Genomic DNA, 23,990 nt, shown 5'->3' with positions numbered 1-23,990 from the left:
ATTAGAAGATGATATGATGGCTGGTTACTAGCTAGTTAAAGAGAATCTAAAATTCAGTGCTCAAACAGAAGTTGGGGATACTTCAGGCTCTTAGTACCCCAAGCCAGAGCAGAAACTGAGACAGTAAGAACCTAGGGCCTGGCACATTTCAGAGGTGGAAGAGTATTTATCACCCTGATAACTCAGGAAATGAATGTTCTCATGGTCTGCCTGTTATTCCAGGTAAGAAGTTAAGAAATTTAATAAGAAAATTGATCTCTACGCATATGGTGAAAGAGAATCTAATGAGCCACAAGCCAGGCTGATTCAAAAGCCTCCAATTATTCTCCCTAATATAGGCACAACCATTTCTGAACACAATTATGGACTTGAAGCCTCACAGGGGGAATTCAGTGGAAATCATTTAAACATTTATTTGATGTGAAATCTCTGACCCAGGCAATTCATAGAGCCATTAGAGAAATAAGGATCTGAAAGATTTGATGGTACGTCACTTTGTGTTTTGTTGACCAATGATCTGTCCAAATAATACTTGTTGGCATCTTAAATTAAATCCAAATGTGAGTAAGAATCAAGAGAGATCCCATAGGGCCCCCAACGGGAAACTGTATTATCCAATATGCAGTGCTCACTAAGGACCTGGAAGAGAAGGTAAATACGACTTAGATTAAATTTGTAGATAAGGCAATGCATGAAAAATGGCAAATATAGAAGATAAATTAAGGTTTAAATTATCCCACACGTAGATATTGGAGAACTTCTATCAGAACTCAATAAGTTAAAATTTAATATACAAAAGGAAGTTATTACAGAGTTAGGTTTGGTTACATGTGAAGGTCTGAGTAACAAGCCAGCTCGCAGAGAGAGGAGCTGGAGTGGCAGTGGACAAACTGGGGGGAAGTTCGGTATTCTGTTAACATACCTTGGAAGGTGGTGTCATAACTCAGAGTGTGTGTTGAAGGAGATTGGGTAGCATGAGAAGCAGCAAGTGGGAGTACAGATCTGCTGCTCCTGAAAGCCTAGGGAAATGGAAATGTTGTTCAAGTCTGTGTCCTTGGCTGGCTACAAGGTCATTCAATGCTTTGCCTTCCATCCTTCAGCCATCTTCTTCCTCCTTTTCATCACCTACAGGACATCTAGAGATAGCCTAGATTGCTTTTCTATTTCCTTTAGCTTCTTAGAGTAACAAGGTATTAGTATCTATATTTTGTACAGGAAGACACTGAGATATAGAGAGACTAAGTGTCCTATCCATAGCTATACAGAAGATGTCGGAGAAGGGATTATCAGCCAGTATTTTAGGGGAAACAACCCCTAACAGAAGGAACCTGAGAGAAAAGCTAGGCGACACCTAGCAGATTTGAGAAGTGGTGAATACTATTTGTAGGCAAGATCGGTCTTACCTAAGAAGCAGGGCATTTTCCTTCCATCTGCTCCAACCTCCCTTCCCCAAACCTGCCTATATAGTTTAGGAATTTATTTGGCTATCACAAAATCCTTGTTAATAGTGACTTACATGTCCCAGGTTTATCTGTCACATGTAACAAGAGGGCAGATGCCGTGGTGATTTCCCACTTCAACAATGTCAGGGCTAGCTAAAGCCTATATTTCTTCTCATAGCACAAGATGGCTTCTAGAGCACAAGGAAGGGTGGGGGGGTGAGGGGAGCATGGTCTTCTATGTGCTCTCCTTCTTAGAAGGACAAAAGCTTTCCCAGGAGCCATAGGAAGCTGATTTCTACAGAAGTCTTTTCTTCCCAGGTTGAGTCCATGGTCATTCCTGCTCAGAGGAGACTGAAAAATAAACAAAAAACAAAAACAAAAAAAAGCACGGAGGGGTTTGAGTATTAAGTAGAGTGAGAGTCCACCAGGATGTCTGGGAAGCAAATAAAGTCAGAATTAGAGGCACCTTCAAACATGGAGGAATAACTGGACGCATGCTCCAGGAAGGGAAGATTGTGTGTATATCAAGAACAGAATCTAGCCAACAGATTTTTAAAAAGATCACTTCATATCTCTGACTATAGCTCCTTCATCATTACAAAACACAACAGATTTTAAAAAAAAGAAACAAAACCAACCACACACATACCCTACCCACACTTGGAAACAACCCAAATATCCCACTGGTAAATGAGTGGAGAAACTGAGGGACAGCTACACAAGGGAATACTACTTACCAGTGGAAAGGCACAAACATCTGACACAGCAGTGTGTAGAGTCTCAGAAGCATATGGCAAATGAAAGGTGGCTGATGGGGAAGACGACAGACTGTATGATCCTTGATACAAAATTCTAGAAATGATAAAACTTATCTGTCATAACAGAAGCTCATCAGTGGTTTCCTAAGCTTGGGGAACTCTTAGAGATCACAGGGATCTCCAGTACTTTTGGTTGTTGTGGTGATAAACACACTGCCAAAAGTTGGTATTCATTTAAAACAGACATATTTTAGTATGCAAATAGATGCTGATGGAGTTGATTGGGGGGGAAAAACCATGTATATCTCTATTTTCATGTTTTTTTTTCCTGCTTTTTCACTTCCCCTGTGTCTAAGCTAGTTCTTTCTGGAAAATTGCAATTTTGTCTTAGCAGACCCACATCAATGGCAGCAGTGTAGACAGCCATGGCCCCCACTCAACAATAGAGAGAGACAATGTGACAGTTACTTTTATCTGACCATGTGGCTAGGCTACAGAAACCAAATCCTTGGTCACCCGTTATTCTAGATGTTTCTGCTGAGGCATTTGAGAAAGAATCATTTACACTTCGAGTGATACTTATCATCCTCTACAATGTACGCTCAGCCAGTTAGTCAAAGGCCTATTAGGCAAAGACTAACCTCAGCAAGTGGGAAGACATTTTGCCAGCAGTTGCCTTGGAACTTGAACATAAAATCAACTCTTCCTGAGTCTTCATTGCCTGCCTACTCTGTACATTTTGGAGGACTTGTCAAACTTCCACAATTACTTGAGTCAATTCCTTAAAGTACGTAAAAGATAAACACGTGATAGATAGGTAAATAGATAGATAGACAGACAGACAGATAGAAACAAAGACAGTCTTGTTTCTGTTTCTCTGTTTGAATCTGAACAGAGCAGTGGTGCTCTAGGGCCCTCTGTATAAGAGCTGTCATGTCAAGGCTGGGCCCCCTGCTCCCAGGTTCTAACGGTAGCTACTCAGCTGTTAGCACATGCTTATAGTTTCTAAGACTCCCCCCCCCACAAATAGGGCCTGCAAAATCACCCTCTTATTAATGAACATTACATGAGATAGGAATTCTCACCTAACCACAAATAATATTACCACCAGAGGGTTGCTTACTCCAAGTCGCAGCGGTCTGGATTCCTGTGGAGTGCTCCTGCGTTGTCTTTGATGGTAACTGGAGTGGGCTCAGGGCCCACATGGATTTAAACTGGAATTCACATTCCAATTTTGGTTGGGAGGAGTGTCACTCGATTATCACATTAAGTGCCACTTTCTCTCTTGGATTACTATCTAATGGGTTTGCATGGGCCTCCTTCTTTATCACCAGGGTCAGCAGGCAGTGAGAAGCCCCTCTTGCTTTGTAGTATGGCACTGTGGGAGCTGCCAGAGCCATCTCCTTCGTGACCTTTCTCAGAGGCCCTGCAGGAAGTTCACTTGTTCTAGACCTTCCCAGACACCCTGGTTTCTGTTATAATATAATACACTGGTCTGAATACCTATGCGCCACATTGTTAGGCGCCATCAAGAGAGAATGAGAGAGATGGATAGATGTCTCTTGACTTAATAAGTCAAATCAGATTAAACTAATGGCATTTCAGAGATTTTTCTGAATAATTTTTCCCCTTGGGTATTCACTATGAAACTTAGTTTGCAACCTTGCCTGGACCAGCGTTGGGGGCTATGGCCAGGACAGGCTCAGCACCAGAACAGTGCCATCCCCCCCTTGGCACCGTCACCTCCTTCATTCATGTGCAATGCCACTTGAGTGAGGACAGCCTTAGTCCTCACCTCTCTATTACCTGAAAAGTGGGCCTTACATCGCGGGTCTCCCTGCTTTATAGAGGCTTTGGCCAGGGAGAATGAGCAGCCTTTATTTCCCTCAGCACTGAGTGAAAATTCGGGAAAATCATTGCTTGCCCAGATCCCTAGGCCACTGCTCAGTTCCCTTGGTAGATGATCTGGGTGATCGTGAGAGTACAGCCATGCTTACCATCTCTGTTCCTCCCGTTCTCAGCATGAAAGGGGAAAAGGCCACACTGGAGGAAGTTCAGAGCAGGTGGGGCAGGGTGGGGAGGGAGGAGCAATCTCTACAGGGGCGGAGTCACTGAGGGCACAGGGCCTGTCTCCTACAGAGAAGAATCAGAAGTGCATGTGGGACCTGTGAGCACTGGAAAGACTAGGACTAGGACCAGGACCAGAGGGCAGGACAGAATCACGGTGATGGGGGAAGGTGATGAGAAACACAAAGGTCTCCATAAAGCATTGCCATAAGGTCCAGTATTAACAGTGGCTTCATGGTTCAGTGTTTTCCAAAAGTATGAGTTCTGTAGCCCTGGAGATGCTCAAGTGCAGATGTCAGGAGCATCTGGTGAAGATGCAGTTACGGCGGATGGGTATTTAAGATGAGATTGCTGAGTCTCAACCAGAAACATTGGCCAAGCTTTGAAGATACTTTGGCTGTCACAACTTAAAGGAGCTGTTGGCATCTGGTGGGTAGAAGCCAGAGCTGTTGAGCCACATCCTCCAAAACACAGGACAGTCCCCACAACCAAGTCATCCAACCCAACACACACACACACACACACACACACACACACACACACACACACACACACACACACACACACGACAACAAGGCTGGGAAAGAAACCCTGGCTCAGATTAACCATAAGGTTGAATCCAGGTAATCGCCCCCTCCGATCTGCCTGGTAACTCAGAAGATGGAGGAAGACGATCAGTGACATGCTAGGCATATGCAGAACCCAAGGGAGGAGAAGCACTGAGTACTAAAATGCTCAAGGAGATGAGTCTCAGAAGCGTAGTTTCATTTTCAGACATTGTGGGCTATATTTTGGGACTCTGGCCATCCTAGCTGTAGCCAAAACTACAAGCCTGTTATTCTACAAAAAAGCTAAGTTTCTGTTCCCACCACTTCCGCCTACTATTGCGAATAAATTGGAAGGAGATGTGTGCAAATCTAGTCAGGGTGGGCGGGGTGGAGGGGGGTGGACTTCAGTGCAAAACAAGCAAACAGAAGGGCCAGTAGGGAGGTAGATATTCTTTAAAGGCCTCTAACATTATCCCATATCACTTCTAAAGTTATCTTTAAAATTTCCTTTTTATGCCATCTGGGTGGCCAAATTTGTCAAACTCCAGAAAAATCTCAACTGCAAAAAAAAAAAAAAATCCAGATTTTACCACACAGCGAGTTTGGAAATCAGATGGATTGGAGGAAGAATGTTAGCTAGCTAAGGTGCCTCAGTTTCCTTCTGTATAATTGGGTGACTGAGCTTGACCTTGTAGGACAGCCATGAAGATGTCATGAACTCATGTGTAGAACAACCACACACACAGTTCCCAATGTGCATCTGACATGAACGAAGTGGCAGTGGTTATTGGTGATCATCTCTCCAGGAGACATAGAAGCACAAGACATCAAGTTAGGCCCTAAGCAAAGAAATACCACCATCTTGAAAGTCATAGTCTTACACAGAAGTGACCTTGTGCCAATGACAGTTCTCTATGATGATTAATTACAAAAGCTAAGTGTCAGCAAATGGATAAACATGATCTCATTTAACCCTTTGGATGCTCCAAGAAAGGAAGTAGAACCAGTCCAATACACAGACAAAGACACTGAGATAAAACAGCTGAGGGATTGGCCTAAGATCATACCTTAACTTCCACCTGGCTAAGAAGGATTGGACTCCAGGTAAATCTGAGACCTGAGCATCTAACCATGCCTCTCTGTCCCAACCAGTTCTCTTCCTAGCTGCTTCCTCTGCTTTGGTCTGATCCTGAGATTCCTGGCCATCTACTGTAGCAAGAAAGGCCCATGAAGTCTTCACTGGTACCAGCACCCCTGTGACCCTGTGACCAGTGTCAGCTTACAGTAGTTCCCTGCGCTCCTGAAATGCAAGCAGAGATGTTCAACCTGTATCTCCTCAGGGCTACCTTTCCATATTTCAAGAATTCCCTCTTGGAATGTAAGTTATCACTGATGCAACTTTGGGCTCAGATGACATCCACTCTCTGTTGGGGACACTGGTTGTTTCAACCCGATGGACCATGCCTTAGGTTGGGTGAATTCAAATGGAAAATTAAAATAAACAAGACAGGTTTCACAGTAAAAAGTTCACTAGCTCTTGAACTTCACAGGAAAAAAAATCATTTTTACAATGCCTTTGGAGATGAAATGTCTGGGCATCATTGAGCTAAAAAGATACTGCACAAATCAGATGACACCTCCACCTATGCCCAACAACACGGTCCTATCTGGAGCCCTGTGTAGTGGTCATGGTTATGTCCATTACTATGTGTTCCAACATCCTGTCCAGAGCTGACCAATCGGAGTGAATGCATCTATCCATCAGATTGGGTAGGAAGTGTGCTGGCCCCAGAAGATCTTGGGAAGCCCGTAACCTGGCAGCTGAGCCAACATAAATGTATGTTTCTCTTGGGAATCTGGAGTTAGGAAACTAAGAGACAGAGAAAGTGTCTTACAGAGAGAGAAGCGAGGAGGCTATAGGAAAGGCTGCCCCTTGAGGAAAGGTGCTGGGGGAGGGGTACAGTGGGCTGCAGAGAAGGTTGTCTCTTGTGATGGGAATGCACGGTACACACAGATGTCAGGCCTCAGAGAGGAGGACAGAGAGACAGACGCACAGTGGAGGAAACACTTCACAGCGCAGGGCCATGGGAGAAGTGGGAGACAATCCTAGCTCCCCGGAGGCGCCGCAGTACCACTCAGTTTGGGGCTTTGAGCTTCCGCATGTTCCTTTTGTGGCCTTGCAACGAATCCCACGAGCTTGAGCTAGCTTACTTGGGTTTCTCTCCCAACTTACAAACAGGTCCTATTGACAAAACATCCAAGTGTTTGGGGGAGAAACTCCCTTTAAATCACACCACAGAGCCTTGTTTTCTACAAGACAAAAAAAATCATAAAGTGAACACGGATCTGAAATCTTCATCAAGCTAAAAAGATATCCTTCTTGCACTGAAGAGGGGAGATTCCCGTGGGAGGAGAAACAACTAGTGATTCCTAGAAATGCAAGACATTTACAACAATAAGGCAAGGCAGCATCCATTTTTTTCTTTTTAAAATTAATTTAACTAATTTATTTATTTTTGCCAGTCTTGGGGCTTGAACTCAAGGCCTGGCCACTGTCCCTGAGCTTCACTAGTGTGTTATCCTCATTGGCAAGGACGTTGTACTTTCTATGCAATGGTTCCTACACTCGGTTGTCCTTACTGTGGCTTTCACTCATGTCAGTGAAATAGCTTTTCGGACTCTAAACTCATCTTGATGATGCTAAAGGGAAGGGTTGTTTGCTACAAATTAATCTGGAAAGAAATTTGTGTAATGGTCCTCCGATGATTCAGGGTCATAAAAGGCATTCGACCTCAGCATCTGTGAGTTGGGTTGCTCATTTGTCAAATGTCTGCTGGGCATCACTGTGCTCCATGGGCATGCAGGGAGTCCCTGGTGTTTGGGCAGTTCCCCTTGTGAGAGGCCTTGGAGCCCATGGGCTGCCTGTCCCTGCCACACCTGCCCACAGAGAGAGCCCCGGCAAGCTAGGCAGAGGTGGGGAACCCATGGAAGAGGAAATCCTGCCCGACTGCAGGAGCTTCCCTTTTGATTTGCACTTGGCTTACTCCTCCAAGACAGTATTATGGTATTTCTTTGGCTACTAGAAGTGATCTTAAAATCAGAGCCAAGCGTGTGTACAAAAAAATACCGTTCAAGCCAATGCTGTGTATGGTGTGTGATCACCTAGGGAAACCACACATGTACCGAGTCAGCAGACACTCAGGCAATGCTCAACTTGGCCTTTGGACAAGGAGGACCCTCTCCAGCCCTCTCAAGCACACCCACCAGACCAGCTCTGGCAGCCAGCACGCAGGCAATAGCATCCTACCAGCTTCTATTTATTGTTGCATCGCTATGGTCACATCCTTTTAGCATCCATGACATTTAGAAGGGGTGTGTGGGGTGTGTGTGTGTGTGTGTGTGTGTGTGTGTGTGTGTGTGTGTGTGTGTGATGGGGACGGGTTAGTGACTGGGTCTTTAGATCTGGCAATAGAAAGAGCACAGAGAAGTTGAGCAACTTCAGAGACATGCACGCGCCAGTCCGGGGGCCCTGTGAACTCCACAGCAGCAGCAGGACACATCTTCCTCTCGGATGTGGCGAGCTTGTGAAATGGGGTGGCGGGTGGGGGGGGGGGAGAGGGCGGGCGTGGGTTTCATCCAGCTGGCATTAGCTCTGTCCACAAAGCGTGTCTTCCGCGCCATCCTCCATCGCGCGTGGTCCAAGTGGGGAGGGGCTTCTTGGAACCCCAGGATGGGCTGAGGATGGCGATGATGGCGCAGCGCTGGAGGGCAGGGAACGGAGGAGTTCCCTAAAGAGTGTTGGGGCCATGGCGTCGTCGAGGATGGAGGGGACAAGAGGAGAAAGTAGGGGGAGGGCGGGCGGGGAGGGAGGAGGGGGGGCATAGACACTCAGCCTTTCATCCCTTGCAGGGGGATGGATGATTTCCAGGCGCCCGTCGGGAGCCCCGGCTCGCTATAGGGAGACGTCAGAGCGCTCGGGTCTGCCGTTCCAGACGCCCCCCTACCCCGCCCCCCCGACACCCCGCCTGGGCTCCCCTATAAAGTCAGGGCCCGGGGGGAGGGAAGGCTGCAGCAGTGCGCGGGCGGCGGTGGCGGCGGCGGAGCTGCTCCGAGGTCCGCGGTTCCGTCCTCCGCCAGCCCCGCCGAGATCATGCGCCGCCCCGAGCTCGCGCTGGTCCTGCTGGCGCTGGTCCTGTGCCAGGCGCCCCGGGGGCCGGGCGCCCCGGTGCCGGGGGGCGGAGGGACGGTGCTGGCCAAGATGTATCCGCGCGGCAACCACTGGGCCGTGGGTGAGTGTCCGGAGTGGGGTGCGCGCGGGCGCGCGCCCTGGGCGGGATGGGCCAGCCGCGGGGGGCCGCGCTCCCCAGCTCTCGGCGCTTCCATCGCCCCGTTTATATTTTGAGGAGTGGGTGGGTGGGGGCTTCTACAGAAACACTTCTCAGAACTCCCCAAACTCCACTCCACCCTTCCCCACCCTCAGCAGCCCTGGACTGGACCTCGATCGCCCCCAGGGCACCCGAGTCTGTGCCCAGCGCTCCGAGAGACCCGACCTGGGCGCAGCCCACCTGTTACCCTCCAAATACCTTCACCTCCCCCCCCCCCCCCGTTTTGTCCTCCGACGCTCCGTCTAGACGTGGGGAGGAGTCACGGGTCTCCCCTGGAAGAACTTTAGGGAGCCAAGCGGCCCGGTGCGTCTGGGATCTGGGAGCCGTGCCACAGGTGCGGACACGGGGCGCAGCCTTGCACCCCGCGATTCCAGCCCCGGCCCGACGCCCGCCCGGTCCCCAGCTCCCCCCCCCCCCCCCGTCCCCAGCTCCCCGAGCGTTCGCAGTTCCGCAGTTGCCTTTGCAGCGCTGTTCCTCCTCCTCTTATGCCCACTCCTCCCTCCGGGTGCGTGAGCTTCAGGCCAGCTTCTGTTCCCCATCTTTCTCTGTCTCTTCCGATCCAGCCACCGTCTCCCTCCCCTCGCCGATCCTGTGCCATTGCCTTAACCAACAAATCCTGCTTTTCAGGAGTGCGCTTGGAAGCTCTCTGGGACCCCCTCCTCCAACCCCCAAGACTGACTGGCTGGAAGGATGTCAGGACACGTGGGTAGATCAGAGATCTGCCAGAGCTCCCCCACGACTAGGCGCCCGTGGCCTCCGGGCCTCCCCAGCACGGTCTCCAGCAATCAGACTCCAATATCCCCAGATCTTTCCGGGGCGGGGGTGGGGGGGGTGGGCAAACTCCAAGTAACTGTAAACGCCCTAGCATTTCCCGGGAAGCTAGTCCATTCTTAAAGAGATTTTAAAGGTAGGTGTTTGTGTGTGTGTGTGTGTGTGTGTGTGTGTGTGTGTGTGTGTGTGTGTGTGTGTGTGTGTGTGTGCCTGCCTACTTGGTTGAGGGGGCCGTGTGTTGGAAAAGTAATTCAAATATCGGCCCCATCCCCTTCTTAGCCACGATGATGGGAGTATGGGATGGGGGGGGGGCGTTGTGAGGCTGGAACTGTTTTCAAGGCTGTGTGTGCTTTGTCCGTGGGGCAGTCCTGGGGGATTTGTGATCTCAGGGCCCCTAGGACCCGCATCTTCCAGTGTGGAGAGGAGAGCAGCCAGAGGTAGGCATACACACAGCTGGGAGATCCTGTGGTACCAGCATGAAGAATACCTGAGGTGTTAAAGGAGGCAAACTTAAGACGGATGATTCTTCAAAGGGCTCCTGAGAGCCTATATCAATGGCTATTGTCTCATCCAAAGCACCAGCTGGTGGGCAGGAAAGGAGGAATAAGACTCTGGGATTTTTCTTGTGTCTATTTTGCTGCTGGGAGGTAATCCCTGGGAGAAAGAGAGGTCAATGGACTTGGCTGAGAACACTGGCATCCTATTACATTTAGTGGAAGCCAGGCTGGTTCCGAATAGAGGATGGGACGCATATCTCCCCACAGGTAATTTGAGTGTCTTTGTCTTTGTCAGTAGTAAGTGGCTGTTCCTAACACAAAAGTACACTGAGCCATGGCAACTCCACACGGCAATTGATGGTTTTGTGTTGAGACAGGGGCCTTAGCTTTATTTGCTCAAGGCTTGCATTCTGTGGCCTGAACCACACCTCTACTTCTGGCTTTTTTTTTGAGGGGGTGACTAATTGGACTTGAATTGGAGTCTCTCTGGTTTGTTTACTCAAGCTGGCTTCAAATCAGGTTCTTCACATCTCAGGCTCCTCAGTAGCTAAGATTACAGATGTGAGCCTTTGGAACCCAACTTCCCACGTGCCCTTTTACAAACGAATCTCAAAAGCACTCCTTTACCTTTTCCCTCTGCTAATAGAACAGAGTTGGAGAAGAGCAAGAGAAAGAGGGAGGTGAGGCAGACAACCACATTTTAGCCTAAAAGTGCATTGTGCTGGAGGGGAAAAAAATAGTTTGCTTTGGTAGCATACTCGATCAGCATACACACATTAATAAAAAGGAATGATACTAGATTTTAAATTTTGCTTTCAACGACCTCAAAAAAAATATGTAGTTTGTTCAGTCACCAAAGAAGTGCATTTTTGTTGCTGCTGCTGTTAGTGTGGTGGTGGTGATGCTAGTCAGGATTGTATGCAGGGTCGTGTGTGCTAGGCAAGCACTCCACCAATTGACCTACAGCCCTGGCTCTTAACATTTTCAGATAGATTCTCACTACACAGCCCACATTGACCTCCAACTTGAGACCTTCCTACCTCAGCCTCCTGAATGCCGGGACTACAGTAATGCACCACCCCATGTGGCGTCATTATAATTAATATAAAATGGAAGCTGCACATTTCAATCCACAGAGAAGTTGTTCGCATGCTCACTAAGGGTGTTGCCTCTTCCAGCTCAGAGAAGCCCAGTGCTGTCATGGAAAAGGAGTTAACAGCTTGAAAACATGCTAAATTTTCTAGGTGGCTTGATGTTCCTGGAGATGTGTTGTTTGTGCAATGAAAATACATGTCAGTGCCAAGATGGGTGACTGTTGGCTGTGCTTTCAGGAAATGCTGGTGGGTGTGGCTCTAGCCATGGTAGGAAGCAGATCCCAGTAGGTTGAGCTGGGAATCACAGAATGGCTTCACTCTGTAGGGCCACCTCTGGAAATGTGAAATTTAAAGTACAGCTCCAGCAAAACTGGCTGTCAGAAGCGCCCAACACTTTAGTTTGGGTTTGTTTTCAATCTTTGACTTCAAAGAAAATTCATAGGTGATTCAAAGCTGTCCTTCCTGATCTCTTTAAAATGACTCACCAGGACTGATGTTTTCCAACTTTGAGCCAGGGTTGTTTTTTTTTTTTTTTTTAAGTGCCAGTCTTTGGTCTTTTCTGAGATCTCCATTCTTGGGGTATGGACATGTGACAGATGATGGGGAAAGAGTAGAAGTGGGCAAGTTCTCATGTTGCCATGGAGACAATGCTTTGGTTGATAGTTGATAGTGAAATAGGACGCGGGGAATGTGTGCCTCTTTGGGGGTACTGCAGATGTTATGCTTTCCTTAGTAATCAGCTTATGGATTTGGAGTAGGGAGCTGAATATTATGTACCCCACAAACAAGCATTGAAACAAGTCTAATGTTACCAGGACTCTACATGAAGTCCATTCTATGTTGGAGCATATCCGTATTCTCCCATTATAGGAAAATCCACAGATTTCTCTGGGCAAGACAAAATGAAGTTGTTGTCTGTAAAAAAAAAAAAAAAAAAAAGAAAGAAAGAAAGAAAGAAAAGAACCCAACCTCCCAAACAAAAAGTAAAAAGTTCATTTGCCCCTCTGCTTCATTGGCCTTAAATCCACTCTCATTTCTCGCATCCTAACTAGATGACAGGCCATTAGGGAGGCAGAAGTGACTGCAGTCATTACTTGGGAGCATCAGAGTTCCAGTACTGCCTTTCAATCAGCATGATTTAATTTCCTCCGTGTAACTAAAGCCAGCACATCAGGGCTTCCTGGGGATTTGTGCAGCATCGTCACTGTTTGAGCTGCTGCGAGGGTCATAGAAGGCTAGATACTAGGTTAACTCAACAGGTAAGTGATGATCCAAGCATTCTAGCTTTCAGACCTGGATCCTGGGACAGCTTCCTTGATAGGATTTTAGAAGACCTATCATAAATGACTTGGCAAATGCTCACACTTGAAACCTTTCTAATGGTCACAGAACTCATCTCTCTGAGTCACGTATTGAGTCATGATTAATGTAGGGTCCCTATTGCTTTTGATCACATTAGGAAGTCTTTTTGTGCAGACCTTATCCTATTTGCGGCCCCCAGAATGATGCTCAGTGCCTTATATTTTTAGGGAGCTAAAAGACACTTCAAAGTAATTTAATATAATAAGTCTCTGGACTCTGAGCTGATTTAAATCCTAGAACTTGAATTTTATGCCTGTGTGACGGCTGGCAAATTTCATTTGCACAAACTTATTATGGGGTGGATCAAATGAAATCATGCATATTTAAACTGTCTATCACAGAGACCATGACAGCAGTAAGTTGCCAAGGTGGGCACCTCTGCTGGAGGGCAGAGCTCCTGGGAAGAGGGTCTCTCAACATTAAGTGACAGGAGCTCTTTCTCATCTTGTTTGCCTTCGATCTATCTAATGCTAAGCCACATAGATATCATTGCGAAGACCTTCTATACCTGTATGCTTTAAATAAAAAGCATCAAAGTTTTATCAATATTAGAAATCCCAGAGAGCTTATATAAGGCCCAGTTTTAGAGAGATGGGAAAGACAAACTTTAAAAAGTGAGGAAACCTAAGTCTATGCAATAGACCAGGGTGTTAAGAGTGTAGACTTCAGGGCCAGGAATGATGGGTCACAGTCTGCAATCCCAGCTATTTCGGAAGCACAGACAGGAAGATCTTTGAGGATTTGAGAATTTGAGGATTTCCCTGCAAACGAGTAGGCATGTTGATGCATGTCTATGATCCCAGACACTCTAGATGCACAAGTAGGAGTATCTTGGTCCTAAGATTCGATATGAAAAATAAACTAGATGCAAAAAAGCCTAGTGGGTGGGGTACATGGATCAAGTGGTAGAGTGCTTGCCAAGGAAGCAATAGGCCCTGAGTTCAGTATTGGAAACAAACAAAAACAAAACAAACAAGTTAAAAGACCAAAGATCTGGTTGTATAGCATTTCTAACCCTATTATTCTCACTTGCATACATATATCCTTTGGCCTCATGAATTGCAGGTTTTATTTATTTATGCAGCAGATTCTCAGAGAGACTTTCTCTGACCATTTCAGACATCCAAGAGAGAAAGTCTACATTTATCTGGCTGACAAGTTTTCAACATTTTTTTTCATTCCTCTCTTAATAAACCATAACTTGTAGGTATAGTTTCCTAGATTTGATCTCAGCTAAGATTCTGAAAGAGTTTAAATGAAAAATTCCTTGGGTACAATTGTATGACAAATAAGACAGATTGACTTTTTTTTTACTTTCACAAAGAAATAACTCGATTTTTATTTTCAGTGGCAATTCAAAATTGGCTGAGAAAGAAGCTTGAATTCCACCTTCCAGTGGGAAATAGAGTTTGGTACCTGCACAATTGAGGATAGAATTTTAGATTTGGAAGGTTTCTTTAGGGGTCATTTGGTCTACCATCTTCATTTATAATTGGGAGAATCAAAATCTGAAGATGCTATATAAATTGGCGGAGGTCACTTGGCTAGTTAGTAAAGCTCGGAAGTCAAACCCAGGGATCCAGGGTCACAGTTCTGAATTCTTTCCAGCTCATTGCACAAAAAGCAAAATCCATGTGGCATGTATAAATCACTCTTAACGACTGCTATTTTTTTTGTCAGTCGTGGGCTTGAACTCAAGCCTGGCACTACCCTTGAGCTATTCTGCTGAAAAGTGGCATTTACCACTTTGAGCCATAGTTCCACTTCCAGTTTTCTGGTGCTTAGTTGGAGATAAGAGTCTCGTGAGCTGCCTGGGCTGACTTCAAACTGCAGCTCTCAGCTCTCAGCCTCCTGAGTAGCTAGGATTACAGGTTTGAGTCGCCGGCACCTGGTGAAACTGCTATTTTATTTATTTATTTATTTTGCAACAGTACTGAACCCAGGTCTGAGCACTGCCTCTTAGCTTTTTGGCTCAAGGATGGCACTCTAGCCCTTGAGATATAGCTCCAGTTCCAGCTGATTGATGGTTAATTGGTATAAGAATCTCACAGACTTTTCTGCTATGGCTGACTTTGAACCTCAAATCCTCAAATCTCAGCCTCCTGAGTAGCTAGGATTACAGGCGTGAGACACCAGCACATGGCTAAAAAGCTCTTTATTCTGCATAGAGGAAGAAGCCACACGTGTCTCATTTATTCAGCCTCCTGCATTAAATGTGTGCATTCGGGTTTGCTCTTGTTTTTATAGGGCACTTGATGGGGAAAAAGAGCACAGGGGAGTCCCCAGATGCTTTGGAGGGAGATGGCCTGAAGCAGCAACTGCAGGAATATATTCAATGGAAAGAAGCCACGAGGAATTTGCTGGGCCTTCTGGAAGCAAAGAGGAACAGAAGCCATCAGCCACCTCGGCTCCAGGCTCTGGGCAATCATCAGCCTACATGGGATACAGATGACGGCAGCCATTTTAAAGATGTAGGTTCGAGGCAAAGCTAAAACAAGCACAGTTCCCAAATGGGGAAGTGGAAGGAGGGGAAATTGATCAGGGAGCCTAAACTTGCCTATGATGTGACTATAGCCACTCTGTTAGGCCAACACCAATATATGGTTGGCTAACTTGTAGACAATTGCCATGCTGTCTTTTTTTTTTTTTTTTTTTTAATAACATACTAGATTACACTTAGTATACCAAAAGTGTGCTGGTGACAAATTCTGATTTAGCAATGATCAGTAGTTGTATTTGTTTAAAGCATCTATGATCCTGCCAGGCAGGGTGGTATTGCTTGGTTTGAGACAGGGTCTCCCCATATAGCCCAGGGTAGCCTTGAACTCCATGTCCTCTAGTCTCCGCCTCCTAAGGGTTCAGATTACTAATGTATATCACCACACACCTCTTTCCACCAGAGTATGTAGATAATGATGATATGGACTCTATTTACATAAACCTCTCTGGGTCTACAGATAATGTTTATCTTAGATAAGCCTGGGTAGAAGGAAGAGCCCCTCCTCTTTTTACCAAGAGAGCCTTTGTTTATTTATTTGTTTGTTTAGATACAAAGTAGTATTTCTTTCAGTTTGTTCTAAGATCACCTAGTTCAGGTTTCATTGTAGTGTTTCAAAACGTGGGGAGCATATCTGAACTCATCTTATTTGTCCTGAATGTGATTTATTGATGGCAGGGAAAGAATAGTCCCAAACTGGCCATGTGTAAGTATAAACACTGAATAAAAGAAGGACAGAATAAATTTTATAAGAAGGAAATAAGGCAAATGAAAAAAATGAGGTGTTTTCCACTTTTAAGAAGTTTTGAAGAGCCTAGGTTTGGATCATGCCTATATTCTCAGTTACTTGAGAGGTGGAGATCAGGAAACTTGAGGTTCAAGGTCAGCCATGGCAAAAAGTTACTGAGCTCCCCATCTCAATGAACAATCTCGCACAGTGGTTCATGCCTGTAATCCTAGCTATGTTGGAGGCATAAACAGAATCTCCATCTAAGAGGGGCAAGAATATGAGACTCCATTGGAAAAATAAGGCAAGAAGGGCTAAGTGGTGTGGCTCAAGGGGTAGAGTAAGCACAGGGCCCTAAGTTCAAACCCCACTAACAACAAAAAGGAAACAAAAAAGAAAAAAGAACTTTCTGCAAAGTGGACAATATGAATTAATAATTGCAGATCCAAGGCATTCTCTGTCTCTGCTTCCTGGCCACCATGAGATGAGCAGATCTTCTCTGCCACCCACCACAAGGCACTAAAATCTCTGAAACTGTGATCTAAAATACATCTTTCCTTCCTTAAAACATAGTAACTTCAATAGTAATCATGGCTAGTTTTACTGAGTGTTTACTAGAATCCAAGTGCTGGGCTAAGCAATTTATGTACCTTTTTTTTTTTGGAGGGAAGAGACCCTTATGCTCAAAACAGTGTTAGGAGAAGGAGTCTGTTATTCTTTCCTTTTTTTTTTTTTAAACTTTTTCTTTCCTTTTGAGGACTGGGGATGGAATCCAGGGGCTCACCCACGCTCCGTGCGTGTTATGACACTGAGCTACAGCCCCAGCCCCTCCGTGTCAGGGGTGAGAAAATGAAGGCGAGGCCATGTGGCTTTCACTGGTGGCCCTCGAGTGGCCTCTGATACAACATGCCTTGCAGCACCTCCCCCAGGGAATGGCCCTTCTGGGTCTCAGACACACAGGATGCAGTGGCAGCCTCTCTTTCTGAGGATACATAACGTTGCTGTGTGCTCGCGTTGCTTGGAGAGCACACTGCTGCTCCCCTCACTCACGGTGCTTAGCTCTGTGATGGATGGCCCCCAGGCAGAGGCTTTGCCCCAAGCCTCAGTCAGCTTCTCTGGGGTGAGACTTCACCCTTCGCTATTCTCCATCCAGTGGAGATTTTTCAGCTGCTCAGTGCAAACTCAAACCTCATTTGTTGCGCTGAGCACCTGTAAGCTAAGTCTTTAGTGGCTCTGATTCAGGAAGAAAAACCTAAATGAAGCCAATTGATAGAGAAATGAGAATCAACTTCATCCACAGCCCTGAGGAAGTCTCTGGTCACATCCACGTCACAAGCTTTAAGCGATACACCACCTTCTTCATGGCCATGTGTGATCGCTCATGCTCACTCTGACAGCTCTGTAAATTTGGGTTGACCTCTCAGCCCCTACCTGGCTGGACTTTTTGTTGGTCAAGTAATTCTCTGGAAGCCCTATGACAATGTCCTGCTCATTCATTTGAAGGATTTTTAAAAATGTCCCAGATACATTGAAAATGGATTTGTCCACAAAGCTCAATAAAACCTCACCATCCAATGCATGCACAATGAATGTTATTAATCTTTTGTGACTTTTTTAAGTACTGGGGTTTGAGTTAAGGATCTGACACTTGCTACTCTACTACTTGAGCCACACTCCAAGTTTTTTGCTCTCATTATTTCTTGAATAATTATTATTTTTTTTGTCTGGATCATGTCTGAACCACGATCCTCCTACTTATACTTCTCTCATAGCTCGGTTGGCAGGTGTTCACCACAGTGCCCAGATTTTTATTGGTTGAGATGAAGTTCTGTGAACTTTCACTCAGGCTAGCTTGAAACAGAAATCCTCCTAATCTTTGCCTCCTGAGGTAAAGATTATAGGCACGAGCCACCCCACTCAGCTAATCCCTCATTTTAAAAACCAAGCAGCTGGAGTTTTGAGTTGCTCTCCTGCCATTCTGCATTTATTTGGAAACTTTTGGAATATTGAAGTCCTTTCTCAAAGATCAAAATTTTTTCATGTACAGGAGAATATTCTAAATTTCACGGATAATTATTAGCAAACAGTTTCAGAAAAGTCTCTCAGTGACAATGCTATAGGATAGACTGAGTGGGCAGACACTGAGAGGAACAGCTTAAAAAGAGACAATATTTCTCCTTTTATCAGGCCTGGCTTTCTGCTCTTTATATGCAATTTTTTCCTCTTTCTTTCTTTCTTTTCTTTCTTCCTTTCTTTCTTTCTTTCTTCCTTCCTTCCTTTCTTTCCTTCCTTCCTTCCTTCCTTCCTTCCTTCCTTCCTTCCTTCCTTCCTTCCTTCCTTCCTTCCTTTCTTTCTTTCTTTCTTTCTTTCTTTCTTTCTTTCTTTCTTTCTTTCCTTCCTTCTTTCCTTCCTTCCTTCCTTCCTCCCTCCCTCCCTTCCTTCTTAGCAATACTGGGGATTGAATTCAGGAACTCACATTTGCAAGCCAGGCACTCTGCCATTTGAGCCATGCCTCTAGCCCCTTTTTGCCTTGGTTATTTTCAAATAAGGTCTCCATTTATGTTCAGGTCACTTTGGTAGCTACTTAGAGATGACAGGTGAGCATCACTGTGCCCAGCCATTGTGCTTCTCCTGTAGCTAGGTTAACAGGCACCAACCACTATGCCTAGCCATTGGTTAAGATAGAGTCTTATGAGCTTTGCCTGGGCTGGCCTCAAACCACAATCCCTGATCTCTGCCTCCCAAGTAGCTGGGATTACAGGCTTGAGCCACCATGCCTGGCTTGTGCTCTTTTTCTTTTTACAAGCTGAAAAAGTTGTTGTTGTTGTTTTTTTTTTTGTCGGTCTTGGGACTTGAACTCTGGGCCTGGACGCTGTCCCTCAGCTCTTCAGCTCAAGGCGAGCGCTCTACTACTTGAGCTACAGCGCCACTTCCGGTTTTCTGGTGGTTTATTGGAGATAGGAGTCTCAAGGTCTCTCCTGCCCGGGCTGGCTTTGAACCGCGATCCTCAGATCTCAGCCTCCTGAGTAGCTAGGATTACAGGCGTGAGCCACCAGCGCCCAGCTAAGCTGAGAAAGTTTATCCCATTTCATTCCCCCTCAAGTTGAATAATTAGCTGTTGTACACACTGGTACTATTTATTCTCTTGGATGTATTTCCCAATAACGTGGAAGACAAATTCTGGTCTTTACAGAGACCAGAACAGTGTATTACTCCTATGGCTTCAGAGATTCCTCCTCAATGAAAGTATGCCATTATGAACATTAGGAAACATCTTATAATTACCTTATTCAAAAAGAAGGAGTGTCATGAGAATAGGTCTATTAGAAATCCATATATCTCCCAGTGTTGGAGAGAAGTATAACCACTTAGCTAAGCATTGCCAGAATTAGCTGCTGCAGAAGCTCTCAGAGACTGAAGGACTTTGCTTAAAATTAAAAACTATCCACACATGTCCTCCCCTCCCATTGAAGTACTAACACATCATGTCTCCTTGCCAACTCTCCCGGAGCTGTAGTTAGAAACTCTGAGAATTTCTTATGTTTTGATGGCAGTGATATTTACTTAATTCACAAAGACATGTGGCAAAATACCCTGACTCTAGACTCCTTGATCATAGCAACCAAGCTCTGGAACTAGGCCTAGTACAGAAAAATGGTTAATCATGTTTAACCTTAACCTTAATATTTCCTTTACCTATGTCCTTTACAGAACTCTATTCATTCTATCCTGGAATGGATTTTCCCTATTACACAAGACAGCATTGAGGCTGGCTGTAGGGTTTAATCCCCAATCCGATGGGCCATCTTCTGTCATTTGAGGAAGATTTCAGTTGACCTCTGGTGTCTCTTTGTAATTTGGGCCCAGTCTGTTCCTTACAGCCTTAGATTGTTTTCCTTTTATTTTAGAGACAGAAAGAAATGGCGGGGGGGGGGGGAGCGGGGGGATGAACTCCAGAGGCTTATGGAAGGGCAGTGCGTGTGTTTCTCTTTTATTACTATTACTATTACTATTGCTATTATTATTATTATTATCTTTAAGTAGTTATGTGAGAGAGTTTCAATTGCTTAGTGTCCATCTTAGACCGTTTTTTCTTCAGCTCCGGGTGAGCGCTCTACTGCTTGAGCCACAGTGCCACTTCTGGTTTTCTAGTGGTTTATTGGAGATAAGAGTCTCATGGATTTTCCTGCCTGGGCTGGCTTTGAACTGAGATCCTCAGATCTCAGCATCCTGAGTAGCTAGAATTACTTTTCTATGCCATGAGTAGCTGGGATTATAGATTTGTACCACTGTGCCTGGCTCTTGTTCTCACTATTAATGACTTCTTCTTCTTCTTCTTCTTCTTCTTCTTCTTCTTCTTCTTCTTCTTCTTCTTCTTCTTCTTCTTCTTCTCCTTCTCCTCCTTCTCCTTCTCCTTCTCCTTCTCCTTCTCCTTCTCCTTCTCCTTCTCCTTCTTCTTCTTCTTCTTCTTTTCTTCTTCTTCCTCTCCTCCTCCTCCTCCTCCTCCTCCTCCTCCTCCTCCTCCTCCTCCTCCTCCTCCTCCTCCTCTTCCTCCTCCTCCTCCTCTTCTTTTTCCTCCTTCTTCTCCTCCTCATTATCTTCCTTCCCTCTCTCTTCCTCCTCCTCTCCTTCTTGCTCCTCCTGATCCTCTTTCTTCTTCTGGTAATACTGAGGTTTTGAACTCAGAGCCTCAGGCTTTCCAGGGAAGTGCTCAAACCCTTGAGCCGCACCCTCTTCCCCTATCCTTACTTCAGGGCCCCCTCTCATTGCCACATCAAGTCAGTCGGGGGCATGGGAAGGTTTTGTTTTTCAGTACTTTATGAAACACTCTCACATAACTTCCATAAACAGAGAAGCAAAGCAGAGTCATGAGTAACGATTACCCGGCTTGCCCTTCCTGGGTCCCTGTGGAGGAAGATGAGCTCATCCCATCTTAAATGTGGCTTCCCCCACCCTCCAGTCGCTTCTGTCTCTAGGATCTTTGCCTTCTCACATTTACACAGCTCTCTCATTTTCCTTTTGAGTAGCTTTCTGCCCCTTGAGCCAAACCCCTCCATATTTTGAGTCAGTGGACGATTTCTTTCTTTTTGTCTCATGGTTTCTTTGGTAGAGCCAGAGGAGAGCAAAGCTAATGGGCAAGGGTGGAAATAAACCCAGGCCTTGGGCTCATTAGCACCTGCTCACAAGAGTTCAGCAGCAGCACAGGTAACCACATGCCCGGAATAGAAGCGGCTCCCTTATTAGAACCAAAATGGCCAGTCTGGAAGTTAGGGAATTTAAATTGCCAGAGAATCTTGGGAAGAGTAATAAACTCTGGGCTAGGGGAAGAATAATAAAGTCTCCTTTCTCATCTGGCTATAGAAAGACGGGTATATGGGAACAAAGAAGTACTTTTTAAAATTTTAGTTTAATTTTATTGTAAAGGTGATGTTCAGAGGGGTTACAGTTATATACATAAAGTAATGAGTACATTTCTGTTGAACATTGTTACCCTCTCCCTCATTTTTCTCCCACTTTCCCTCCCTACTCTTCTTTCAGTCTTAGTAAAACCCAGAGAAGTCACAACAAGCAAATCACAAACCATCTTTGAATTTTGGCAGAGACTTAACTCTTCTTCCTGAGTTGCCCACACTACTGCCATTTCTAAGCTAGGTTTGTAATGGGTAATTCAGGAACCAGCTTTAACTGGTAAATGAGAGATCACCTAAATAATCCCAGAAAGAATTAAATTCTACATTCCCCTTGTATACCCAGCACGTCCACTGCAGTGCTAATGATAAATTCTGGGGATAATAGTTTGGTTCACATATACTCAGATCATCAGACAAGTTTAACAGATACAACAGAAAGATCCAAAAACTGCAGTATCTCAAATGAGGGGTGTGTGTGTGTGTGTGTGTGTGTGTGTGTGTGTGTGTGTGTGTGTGTGTGTGTGTGTGTGTGTGTGTGTGTGTGTGTGTGTGTGTGTGTGTGTGTATTTCTCCTTTGGGTATTGTGGTTATCACACACACATACTAAGAATTACCTGGAAGAATTACCTTGCTCTCCAGAGGAGACCTGGGTGAATACAAACATTTGTCTTTCTAATAAGCTCCCCAATGAGGCTGATTGTTTGTTGATAGTAGATTGATGCTTCAGCATTGCTCATATGTTTGCTTAACTCTTTCTAATATACATATTTTTAAGTTGGCAGACACTCTGCTCCAGGTTCTTAAGGAGAAGGAAAGACCCTCCAGCTGAGTGAACAATGAAAGGGACAGCAAATGGTTAAGAAACTGCATTCTGCGAGCACCAGTTCTACCGGGTCATCCACACAATGTCCTTTGTGCGAAACACTTAACTGTTCTTGTATACTTTGCCCTTGACTAAACTCATCATTTCCAAGTGGCAGTTTCTGGTTTGAACTTCGTTTGCAGTGAACCACCATCCCAAAGAGTCTTCTAAGGAATGCTTTTGACATCTTAGGCTATTTGTTGGTTAGATTCAAGCCTTTGATGTGTTATCATTCACAATAAAAGCTTAATCACATTGTCCAAAAGACAGATTGTTGTCTTAATTTAAGTCTACCTGGATGAACAAAGAGCTTGAAAATGTAGGTGTGCGCTCATTCATTAAGTCACCCCGATTTGGCAGAGCTCCTCTCTGGCGGCCACTTGCTGAGGCCTTCTAGTGACTAATGGCCTTTCCTGGACCTCAAGCTCTCCTTTTAATGCCCTTTGATGGGCTATGGCGGAGGTAGATGGAAGCTGTCGTGGTCACTTAGTCATGTGCTTATATTCAACCCTTACAATGATCAGGTACACTGCTAATGCTGTGATGAGCTAACACTGACCTGAAAATGAGAATTTCCTGCTCATTGACTAGATGGAAGAGGCCAGTGTGTACCCAAGGTAACACAGGAGATGAGGATTGGCATCAGATTTCCAGTATCACCTCTCCCATTCAGCTGATAGAACCCTTAGAGGTTTCTGGGGGTTTTGTTGTTTATTCCTTTCAAAATGTCTTTGCCAGTCTTGAAGGGAAAGTTGCCTCTCATGCCAGATATAGCCAGCTCCAGCACTAACAAAACAAGATGAATTCAAGAAATTTCCTTCCATTTTTAAAAGAATGTGGCCTGGCAGTTTGCTAACACATACCAGCTCCATTTTTATCATGACATTTGTACATGAACAGATTCTGAAGCTATCTCACCATATGGTTAGACTGTCTCCATTTAGGAAAGTCACATACACAACCTTACAGAGATTTATCTCGCCCTTGTTTTGGTTGTCAAGGTACCACGCAAGAGGTGATGTGTTCTTTCTTTTTCTTTTTCTTTTTTTTTTTGTCAGTCATGGGTCTTGAACTCTGGGCCTGGACTCTGTCCCTGAGCTCTTCAGCTCAAGGCGAATGCTCTACCACTTGAGCCACAGTGCCACTTCTGGCTTTCTGATGGTTTATTGGAGATAAGAATCTCATGGACTTTCAAGCCTGGGCTGGCTTTGAACTACGATCCTGAGATCTCAGCCTTCTGAGTAGGTAGGATTACAGACGTGATGTGTTCTTTCTAAGTTCTTTGTAAGCCATGTCGGTTTATGACTTACATCAAGTGAGAGCAGAGGAATATGCAAACAATGTTTTCAGTGTCCTTCAAGATCCCTGCCTTCTATCTTGGGGCCATTCTCTCAAAAACCCCAGCCTGAGCTCCACAGCAAAAGCTGATGAGGGAAGGTAAACTTCCTGTGAAGGATCTGCCCTCCAATAGGAGGATAAAAATAACCTTCCAGTCCCATGCAAGTGTTCTCTAATGGTGACACACAGCAAGACGTTCCTAGACATGAGACACAGCAGCTAGGATAATGT

General features: G+C 45.4%; 1 protein-coding gene across 1 annotated transcript; it reads left to right on the top strand.

Moving 5' to 3' along the window:
• Nucleotides 1–8,900: 8,900 nt before the first annotated feature.
• Nucleotides 8,901–22,676, top strand: Grp (gastrin releasing peptide). Its single transcript, XM_070028629.1, has 3 exons — nucleotides 8,901–9,104; nucleotides 15,172–15,395; nucleotides 22,335–22,676. Exons 1-3 carry the CDS (start codon nucleotides 8,966–8,968, stop codon nucleotides 22,386–22,388), a joined length of 417 nt encoding a protein of 138 aa, XP_069884730.1. The 5' UTR covers nucleotides 8,901–8,965; the 3' UTR covers nucleotides 22,389–22,676.
• Nucleotides 22,677–23,990: the final 1,314 nt, after the last annotated feature.

Source organism: Dipodomys merriami, unplaced genomic scaffold, assembly GCF_024711535.1.
Source record: "Dipodomys merriami isolate MVZ:Mamm:240054 unplaced genomic scaffold, mDipMer1.0.p SCAF_2, whole genome shotgun sequence".
In the NCBI taxonomy this organism is placed as follows: domain Eukaryota; kingdom Metazoa; phylum Chordata; class Mammalia; order Rodentia; family Heteromyidae; genus Dipodomys; species Dipodomys merriami.
The sequence above is the reverse complement of the archived record's forward strand: the minus strand, read 5'-3'. Positions and strand labels throughout refer to the sequence as shown.

Bases quoted from the DNA above. Each gene is read 5' to 3' on its own strand.
- Grp (XM_070028629.1), top strand. From the start codon at position 8,966: ATGCGCCGCCCCGAGCTCGCGCTGGTCCTGCTGGCGCTGGTCCTGTGC. The intron at 9,105-15,171 runs GTGAGTGTCCGG...TTGTTTTTATAG, and splicing joins CGGCAACCACTGGGCCGTGG to GGCACTTGATGGGGAAAAAG. The intron at 15,396-22,334 runs GTAGGTTCGAGG...CATATTTTTAAG, and splicing joins ACGGCAGCCATTTTAAAGAT to TTGGCAGACACTCTGCTCCA.